Source organism: Schistocerca piceifrons, chromosome X (genome assembly GCF_021461385.2).
Source record: "Schistocerca piceifrons isolate TAMUIC-IGC-003096 chromosome X, iqSchPice1.1, whole genome shotgun sequence".
NCBI classification, from domain to species: Eukaryota; Metazoa; Arthropoda; class Insecta; order Orthoptera; family Acrididae; genus Schistocerca; species Schistocerca piceifrons.
Window position 1 is genome coordinate 62,392,455 of NC_060149.1, and position 11,070 is coordinate 62,403,524.

At 37.9% G+C, this 11,070-nt stretch overlaps 1 protein-coding gene across 2 annotated transcripts in view; it reads left to right on the forward strand.

Annotated features, from left to right (window-relative positions):
• Positions 1-10,250, forward strand: part of LOC124721277 (isoleucine--tRNA ligase, cytoplasmic) — a 168,894-nt gene extending 158,644 nt beyond the window's left edge. For both annotated transcript variants that reach the window (XM_047246162.1, XM_047246161.1), the window contains 3 exons: positions 7,491-7,596; positions 7,685-7,824; positions 9,785-10,250. In XM_047246162.1, the coding sequence (XP_047102118.1) occupies positions 7,491-7,596; positions 7,685-7,824; positions 9,785-9,815 (277 nt within the window). In that variant the 3' untranslated portion in view covers positions 9,816-10,250. The remainder of the gene's footprint in view (positions 1-7,490; positions 7,597-7,684; positions 7,825-9,784) is intronic.
• The last annotated feature ends 820 nt before the right edge of the window (positions 10,251-11,070 follow it).

Consider the following 11,070-nt stretch of genomic DNA (forward strand, 5'->3'; position numbering starts at 1 on the left):
GGAATTGTGCACAAAGAATTCATCCCACCCAACCAAACAGTGAATTCTGTGTACTACTCTGACATTTTGCGACAGCTCCATGAAAATGTGCGGCGACGACAGCCCGAACTTTGGGGTTAAGGGAACTGGCTGCTGCATTACGACAACACGCCCTGTCACACATCCTTGCTCACCAGGACCTTTTTGGCAAAAAACAACATGGCAGTTTCGCCCCACCCATCATACTCGCCAGATTTTGCACCTTGTGACTTCACGCTATTCCCAAAACTGAAACTCAAGTTGAAAGGTCGTTGGTTCAATGCTCTAGAGCAGATTCAAGGAGCACCGCTGGCGGTGATAACAACACCCTCAAAGAACAGGACTTCCAGAAAACGTGTGACCAGTGGCAGAAGCGCTGGGACCAATGTGTACGTGCGGATGGGAACTACTTCGAAGGTGATGGTGACCATTAGTCCAAAGGTAAGGTTTTCAACACATGGCAGCACCAGTCCTGAAAATTTTGGATTCCACCTCGTATATTACCCTTAAAACGTCCTTTTTGAAATGGTAGAGAGTTTCTTAAGTTAATGTTACAGATTATGGGGCTACTCCCTTCAGACCTATAGCACATTACAGAACACACAAATTTAAAACCACGTAAATTGGGCCCAAATTGAAAAAAATTGTGGCCCTGTGCTGTTATTTGGCAACAAATTGGTATTTTTATTCTATATTATGGCCAATTGCAAATCAGCAATGTCCATAGGCATTTATAATTCTCATATAAAAAGGGAACACTTGTCTTGTTTGACATTATTGTAATCACAAAATGTTCTTTTATACAAGGCTACGCTGATCTCCTTGAAATGCCTCTAAAATTTAGGAGATGCTGCTTTGTGAAGCATTACATACACAGCTGTGAGATTTTGAAAAGAGGACTCTTGTTGAGTCAGTGCTATTTTCCAATAATGAGAAGACTACTGTTGGATTCAAATAACTTGCAGATCAATACAAGCATGTACAGAATGAAGTAAATTACTACAATACACAAACAAGTGAAAAAACAGATGTTTTAAATGTTATCAAATGATTTTGCTTCTACTGAAAATTTTTCTTCTCCATCAAGAGGTCCCTTTTTGCTTTCCATCTATAATATTGTGATTTTGGAAACTGTACAATCATTTGAAAGAGCGATAGATTAGCTTTAGCTACTCAGGGTGGACTGTAAGTATTAACAGTAATTTGGTTTATGAAATATGTGGTGGTCTAAGGAATTACAAAGATTTATGAAACGGTTTCATATCTCTGCATTGAGAATACCCTGTTTACAGGTTCAGTTGCTGTATTGAAAATTATGCAAAAAAAATCTTAATTAATGACCTAATCAATAAGAAAGTTGTCACTTTGTACATAAAAGTCAGGTCAATAAAAGTATAAGGTAAGAATTTAACAAGCATAGAAGCAAAATCTGCCATGGAAAATGTAACTGGTCACACACTTGAATGTTAATTATATCTTGGGTTAATTATTTTCACAAATATTGAAACATGTCACTGAAAAGTCACAAAACCAGTCTTTCTAATGAGTGCCGTCACTGAGTCCATAAATACACATAAGCTCACATGAAATTTGCCATTATTTACTGTAGTAGATTTTTTAATTAAGCATAACTTTTAATAAACATGCCTGTAAATAAAATTAACTATATTTTAACAGTCAGCTGATACAAGACTTTTAAATGCAGTGATGAAACAGAATTAAAAATGATTTAATAATAAGTGGACAGCTTCATACATTCATTATATATACACAATTCAGAAAATCAGAACCAAATACCAATAAAAATAGAAAAAATATTAATAGGGATATAAGAAGAGCAGATGGAAAATTCTGGCTTGCTCTGTCTTGTGGCTTGGTAATCATTACCGAACAGCAGAACCTTCCTCTTTCTATCTGAATTTACAACTGAATTAGGCTCGTTAACTGTTGAGGTCTGCTGCATGCTTCCTACACATACAAGAGTCTCCTCTCCACTGAACCCCAGCAGTTGGTCAAATCTATTGGTGATGCACTAAGTGAAACTGACTGAATAAACCCTTCTCGTAGCAGCCTTCTTACAAAGTGTCAGTTCACTTTTTCTCTAGCTCCTTCTCCCTCTTTATTCTATCTAGTTCGTCCCTCATGTTTTCTGACTGCATCTGAAGAGCAGAGATCTTACACTCCAGGCCCTCTGTTAACTTATGTTTGCTATGTATCTTGGAATTTCAGGAGAGGATTTCACCGGAATCCCCACTGGCTTTCCCACTACATTTCTTCCTCAATGAAAATAATTTGCATAAGTCTCGCATTGGAACCAACTACTCACAAACATGTGACAAAGTCCACACTTCTCATACATGGTAAAAATTTTATGTGACAGTAGTTATGCTACTAGTTTTATTAAATTCCAAATTTTACTCTCTAGAATGTAATGGCTGCTACTAACACCACTACTCCACCACAAATACTTCACACTATTACATGTCTAAAACAAAAGTTTCACCCATCCACTGGTACACTCAACGAACAATGAACACTGCTAAATCCTTGCACCCCCCTCCCCCCACCTCCAAAATGCGGATATTAAATTTGGTGTCATGAATTCACTATGTAAAATTTTTGTATGTTGTCACCCTTCCAGCTGTGTGTATAGCCCCCTCATCAATGCTGGCCACATTTTTAGCCACTCAGCTTTGGTGGCATGGCCTAGTGCGTGCATTTCTGTTGTAAACATTACAGAGAATACAGCAGTTCAGTTTCTGCAATGTGCCCAGTGAACACGAAATTTAATACAGAAAATGTGCAGTATCAATGGATAAGCTTGTACAGCATCCTCTTGATGGGTATATTCTAAACAGGATTGTTAGGGATGAAAGAGGCCAACAGGGTTTGAAATCCATGTCAGAAAACTAAAACAGTGGAGTGAGCCTTTAATCACAGATTTAAATGTAGCCAAAACCTTGTTCCACTCTCGAATAGCGCATGAGGAAAATGAATTTTAAAAATTTTATTTTATTATGATGGTCATTTCTCTCCCTGTATGTGGCAGTCAACTATCTTCAGATTTGTAGAGAAAGTTGGTGATTATAGTTTTGTGCAAAGGTATCACTGCAAAAAAAAAAAAATTGAACTTTTGTTTTATTGATTGCCACCTGAATTTACTCATTATAACCATGGCAGTTTTTCCCCTGTTACATGATAATACAAAACAAGTTGTTGTTCTTCAAACTTTTTGGACTTCCTCTGTCAATCCACTCACCAATATTCCAAAAAAGGATTGGCAAGTGTAGTGTAGGCAGTCTCTTTAGCAGATTTGTTGCATCACTTTAAGTGTTGTGTCAGTAAAATACAGCCTTTGTTTGCCTTCCCCACAATATTTTTTGTGTGATGGTCCCGATCTACATTACATGACGTAGTAATCAATAGGTACTTAGTTGAATCAACGACCTTTAAGTCTGTGGGTGACAAATTTTCTTTTTAGTGTAATGTGGAGAACCTCTCGCTTTTTATTGTTCACACCATGCAGCTATTTTGTCTAAATCATTTTGCAATTCCCGCATGAAAATCGTGTATAAAATGAGCTGTAGTGATAGAGGGAGTCAGGTGTGCCAGGAATCACAGCATGTTGATATTATCAGAAAAGGCATTATTAGTGAAGTGTTACGATTAGCATGGAGAATCCACTACTGCTGCAAGATCTCTTGCATACATCATTTGGAGAGGATGGCATGCTCAGTCACCACTTCCATCATGCTTGGCCTCCCAGGTCCCCAGACCTCAGTCTGTAAGATTATTGGTTGTTAGGTTACCTCAAGTTGCAAGTCTTCCACGATTGGCCTACCTCATCAAGGGCGCTAAAAGACTGCATATGACATAAATTTCTCACCATACATACTGATACACTGTGCAGTGCTGGTCACAGCACTGACCCTTTATGAATGACAGCCGACATGTTGAGAACATTTTCTTCCCTGAAACTCAGTTATTATGTTAATTATTGCTATTGTGTTGTTTGACGCACTATGTGTTGGTCATTTTGTGCACTGTTTCTGGTTTCAACATAATCCCATGTCGTTTCAAGCATATGTCAGTTTTTACCCCTCTACCTACACTATTTCATGAAGTATTGAATTTTCAAATGTTAACAGATATTTGGGTCACCCTGTAGACTAAGAACAGCAGTGGGCCAGAATCCCAGATATCATCTCGGTTTCACTTGATGACTTCCCCCAATTATTATAAGCTGTGACCTTTCTGACAGAATATCGTGAATCTTGTCGCACAACTGAGACGATACTTCATAGACACACAATTTGATTGGAGGTTACTGGTGAGGAACAGTGTCAACAGTTTTCTAGAAATCTAGAAATATGGAATCAAATTGAGATCCCCTGTCAATAGAACTCATTAGTTTGTTTGAATAAAGAGCCGTTGTTTAACAAAAACAATGTTTTTTTTAAATTCTTACTGGTTTTGTGCTAACAGAACAATTTCCTCAGAGTATCTCGTAATGTTGGAACGCATCATATGTGCCAGAATCCTACTACAAACTGATGTCAATGAGATGGGTATAAATTCAGTGGATTATGTCTATTTCCTTTCTTGTGTGTTGGTGTGATTTGTGCAGCTTTCCTTTCTTAAGATATAGATCTTTTGCCAAGCAAGTGGTTATATACAGTTGCTAATAATAAAGCTGCTTCATCAGCATACTCGGAAAGGAACCTAACTGGTACATAATCTGCACAGGAAGAGTTGCCTTTATTAAATGCCTTAAGTTGCTTCAGTGTACCAAGTGTATCTGTGAAGGACAATCAAACATTTTCCGTTTGATGGCATTGCTGCAGTGTATATGAAATGTAGTGTGCCTCCAATGTGGGTGTTTAAGCACTGACATGTAGCCAAGAGATAAGTGTGGCATTTAAGTCCTTCCGACGTGCATGCAATAAATGTGGAAATGTGAACTATGGGGACATTATAGCCAAATGCGTCCTAACAGGACCAGCATGCTGTTATTCTTTTTTTGTTTGCCAAAGGACAAACACTGGTTGACATCCATTGGAGACTGTGTATGGGGCAGCATGTCTGTTGAAACCCACCCTTGCGGAATGGTGCACCAAGGAATGCTGCTGCTTCATGATAATGCATGTTCTCATACCACAAAAGGGATGATGCAGAAGATAAGCCAACTCAAGTGGGTGACACTCAAGCACCCACCCTATAATCGTGATCGCTCCCCGTGCAATTATCATGCCTTCAGTCCCTCAAAAAAGCTCTCAGAGGGTTGACAATTCTTGTCTGACAAGAATGTGCAGCAGGCAGTAACAAACTTCTTCACACAATAGGAAACGGTGTTTTACCAAACAGGTATCTTCAATCTGGTGAGTCGGTGGGATGATTGCTTCAATGCTCATAGTGATTTTGCTAAGTTAGCATACTGATTGTGGACGATACAACGTGTGAACAGATAGTTTGTGATCGCACCTTATACACTGGTGTGCAAAGCTTAAGGACGAAAGTAACTGTTGTATGATTTGTCACAGCAGAGTAACATAGCTTGATGAAACCATACGTACAAAGAAATTCTAGAGTATAGTACAAAAGGTAACAGTAGAAATTACACAATGAGACATATAGAAATGATACTTCTATTCCTAGACAATAATTACATGGAAATCACTGCAATTTATGAAAGACAGGAGATCTGGTTCTTAATAGGGTGCGTGTGATCGTGGACAGCAATGCATGCTCTGTAACATGCTTCCATGCTGGCCACAAAGTTCGTTAAGAGTTCTTTGTGGTAGGGAGTACCATTCCTCCACCAATGGGGATGACAACTGTTGGATGGTTATTGGTGCATGTGGATGTGCTGCAGTGCATTTCTCCGATGCTTCCCATTGTGCTTGGTGGGATTTAAGTTGGGGGAACAGGCAGGGAAGTCCATTCGCCAAATATCCTCTCATTGCAAGAGTTGCTCCATCTGTGCAGTTTGAAGCAGTCATCCATAAAAATGAAGTCAGAGCCGAATGCACCCCTGAAAAGATACACATTGGAAAGGAGTACTGTGTCACAATAATGTTATCCGGTGAGTGTACCTTGTTAAAATATCTGAAGGTCAGTACGGCCTTGCAACAGTATGCTTCCCCACATCATGACATCTGGATCACTAAGAAAGATCTTGTTCCTGGGTGCATTATGTGTTTCCATCTTTCACCATATGAGATTTGTTTTTGGAGGGTTTGGATATAATGGTGTTCTGTTTTACTACAATGACCTAGTGGTTACTAATTCCTGTATCCATCATTAGACACACTATTTGCTCGGGACTTTTGTTTCTAAGAGATCTAATATGTTGCCATAATGATTTACACATCATTTGAGGTGAGCCAGTATTCTTACAGTTTTGAGTTGCATTTGAATTTCTCTCTCAAGTTGAGATATCTTAACATGTGGCTCATTCATCCATTCTCATCCATTCTTTGTGTGTACTTTGCTGGCTTGTATTATGAAAATAAATGTTTTTCTAAGTTAAAAGGGCTTGTCTTCAAGTTGAATTATATCATAAATACTGATTGCCAACATCAGCTGTAAGTGGTTTTTCTGAACTCAAGCTTTGTTTAAACGACACACACACACACACACACACACACACACACACACACAAAAAAAAAAAAATTACATGTATATTCACACTTGATAAAAATCTCTCCCCTATGTAATGAATTGTAAAGCATATGTACAAATAAAAGCGCTGGCAGGTCGATAGACACACAAACATACACACAAAATTCAAGCTTTCGCAACCAACGGTTGCTTCATCAGGAAAGAGGGAAGGAGAGGGAAAGACGAAAGGATGTGGGTTTTAAGGGAGAGGGGTAAGGAGTCATTCCAATCCCGGGAGCGGAAAGACTTACCTTAGGGGGAAAAAGGGACAGGTATACACACGCACACACACACATATCCATCCGCACATACACAGACACAAGCAGACATTTGTAAAGGTATACAGGTATACACACGCACACACACACATATCCATCCGCACATACACAGACACAAGCAGACATTTGTAAAGGCCTTTACAAATGTCTGCTTGTGTCTGTGTATGTGCGGATGGATATGTGTGTGTGTGCATGTGTATACCTGTCCCTTTTTTCCCCTAAGGTAAGTCTTTCCGCTCCCGGGATTGGAATGACTCCTTACCCTCTCCCTTAAAACCCACATCCTTTCGTCTTTCCCTCTCCTTCCCTCTTTCCTGATGAAGCAACCGTTGGTTGCGAAAGCTTGAATTTTGTGTCTATGTTTGTGTTTGTTTGTGTGTTTATCAACCTGCCAGCGCTTTCGTTTGGTAAGTCACATCATCTTTGTTTTTAGATATATCTTTCCCACGTGGAATGTTTCCCTCTATTATATTCATATGTACAAATAAGAATTTTATAGTACTATTGAGTTTAACTGGTTATTCTTATTTTTAGGTATGCAAATGTGGAATACATTTTGAATGGCAGATGTGAAAGGGGAACTGTTCTTTTAGAAAATCCTAACAATTCTGTTCTGAAATTAGATGAATTTGTTAATGAGGTATGCCAAGTACAATTTCTCTTTTTCAAGTTATTTTTATTGATTAATAAATTTACATTGATAACTGACAAAATGTTCCCTATTGTAGCTTACAGAGTTATTTGACCTGTCTGGGTACTATACATTATCATCACCTGTCAAAATTGCTCTGAAACAAGAAGAAAATGTAGCATTATTCCACAAGAAGACACTATTTTTGTACCCGAATGGAAACTCCAATATCGCCAGGTAACTGTGTGCCCCTGTGTTGGAACACGCATTATAGTTGTTTTTCATTTTATGTACTCAAGTTTCCGATTCCAACTATTAACTGCCTGCCTCCAGAACAAACTAGCCTGTATTTTTGCAAAGTTGGAGAATGTTAAATACCTAAGATTCCACAGTATCCGTACTCCCCCACCCCACACCCCCATAATCGATGACTGTTTTAGCAAACTCGGCAAATGCCATTTTTTCAAAATGTGTTTTTTAACAGATACTGGTACTTTAATAAGAGTGTCATACAATGACTGAAAGAAAATATGACAAAACTCAATATTTGCCATTGTAAAATGTGCATGGATATAGCAAATTTTTACAAAACTATAGGTCTTCATTTTTTTTCAAGGTTTCAACTAATCCTCCTCCTCATACTGCATGTTTGAAACTTAAAACATAAAATTTAAAAGTTAAATTTAATAGCCTGTGCACTTGCATTTTTTGTCACTCAACTGCGCAACATCCTACATGATAAACCAACTATTTGGTAATTGTTTGTTGGACAACAATGCACAGTATCTCACTTCTCTTTCCTGTTCAGCCACTATTTTACTAGCTGTTATAGTACACTTGTGTTGGAACATCATTATTAAGATGTTGGAAGAGCCATAATAGTCTGAAAGAGTTCTGGAGTTCAGAAGTACGAGATAAAGCAGGAGTTGTCAACAAAAAGACGGAGTAGTACACGATTGCACCGCCAGAGAAGTACACGATTGCACTGTCAAATGAAAATGTAAATATTGTGAATATTGAAAAGAGCATAAAATTTTGCATTTGGTAATCAAAGATTGACAATTTTTACCAATTTGAAATAATGTATTGTCAACCACCAGCTGAACCAACACCCTATTCCCGTACTGGTTTTGGTTTGTAAAACCATCGTCACTGGAGGGAAACCTAGACATTGGTGATTTACACATATACATCAATAAAATGGCACTTCACTATAAACTTGACTCTGTCTTGGCTTGCACAACATTTGCTAATCAACTTGTGTCAGAGGATCACAATCATGAACTTGAAATATTTTAAGTTGAGTTTTGTAAAATATTTCAAGTTTGTGATCCTGATCTTCTGATGCAAGTTGCTGTAATGATTAGCAAATGTTGGTTGAACCAAGGCAGAGGCAAGTTTATACTGAAGTGGCATTCTACTGATATGTTTGTGTAAAGCACCAATGTTCTGGTTTTACCTTCAATGATGGTTTTATGAAGCGAATCCAGTATAGTAATAAAGTTGTGTTGATACAGCTTGTTGTTTGCAATGCATTATTTGAAGTACTTGACAGCTTCAAGAAAATTATTTTAGCAGCTTGGTGGAAAAGTGAGTTATGCTTATGTTCCCATGCACGCAACTCTAAAACGGCTACTGCAAATGAAAAATGTCATACATGAAAGATGGAGAGCATAAATTTGTGTGTGAAAAGAGCACCCACATTTTAGAATTCACTCACCCATTTGTGCAAAGATACAAATAAAAGTGTGAAAGTATCCATAGCACCAAAGAAGAAATAATGTGGATATGTTGAGTTTTGTAAAAAATTATCATTTCTAACTTTTTTCCTCGATAACAGAGGTTAGTGATGAACTTCAATTATTCCTTCACGAACCATTATCTCCATGGATAACCCATACTATATTTTTGAAATTTTTTGAATCAACGATATTAAGTACAACTAAAAAATACCTCTCCTATAAAATTCTATAAATGGCATTTGTTGACTTTTGTTAAAAGGGTTGTCACCTGGCAGTGTTACATATGTGTGTTACACTATTAATGGAAAAGGCTAGGTTCACAGTTGCTTTGTTTCACTATTTGTGCCATATATTAATCTTTAGCCCTTAGTTGTAATATTTCAGTTAAACCAGTATCATAGCAAGCAATGACTGACAGCTGTATAACTGTATGATACATCATCGTTTTGTTTCAGAGTACAGTCTCCTGGTGAAAACAGAAGCTGACACTACTACAACCATGAATGTTAAAATGCTACATTATCATCAAGTTGAAGTAAAAATGGGGCTCAGTTATTTTGAAGTTTTGCACTACCATCACTTGGAAGATCATTTACACTAGGAACCTCTTCCACCATTATCCAGGATCACCACTCCCCACAAAATTGTTTGTGCGTTTTGTAGCATTAAATGGTTTTCTTTATAACATTGAAGGACATTTAATAAAATTTGACAGTAGCATCAGATAATTACAAAGCGAGAGAGAAAATCATTACAATGAATAGCACATCTGTAAGCAGTTGAAAGTAAGCATCAGCAGAGTTCTATTGTAATAATGTGAAGTCTCAGCATAGCTAAAGACTGTTAACAATTGCAAAATTCCTGTCATGTCACTACAATTCAGCCAAAGTGCATCCCAATAAAATAAATAGCGTGAAAGTATGTGATATTGCATAGGAGCAATTATTATATGGGATTAGGGTAAGAAACTAACTGATCAGCCATATTACATATCTGAGTCTGTTTTATATGAGTGTGATTATTCCAGATGGGTGATGCATACTCTGCAGTTTAGCAGTGCAGATCAAGGGTGAGAAGCTGAGAACATCCCAAGTATTACTAATAAGCTTACAGATCACATTCTGGTGACAGTTTAAGCTTTAATCTGCAGTACCGAGAGTGCCATTGTGAGAGACTATCTCATCACTCAATGTTATATTCTCCTTGCTGTTGGTTTATATTCCTAATTTGCCAAGTTTCAAAGTTTTCGAATGCTGTTGATGCAAAAGTTTTAGCTTGCACAACAATACTTTATCTGACCAGTTGGTTGTTTGTCACTGCCAAATGAAAGAACATTTTCCCTAGTTTCTGCACTGACTAATTTTGTTCTTTATGGTGACATTTCTTTTGTTTGTGGTAGCATATAACTATCTGCTCAATTCAATGGGTCTGCCATGTGGACAACCTGAGCTTGATTCCTTATACTGATTTTTCTCCTCTCCTCTCTCCCCCCTTAGTGGGAGGGCTACAACAGGGGTGCACTCAGCTTGGTGAGGGCAACCGAAGATCTACATCTGTGAGGTGGTGGCTCAAAGGTATACAGTTTCCAAACAAATTTTCTATGAGTGACAAACTCATATGCAGCCATGTCTAATATAACAAGCTCCATTCCAGACCTTGAAAGCCACCATGTCATCCTCTACCTTGCAGCATCATGGGGATGTGGTCAGCACACCACTCTCCTGGTCATCTTGCAGACTTT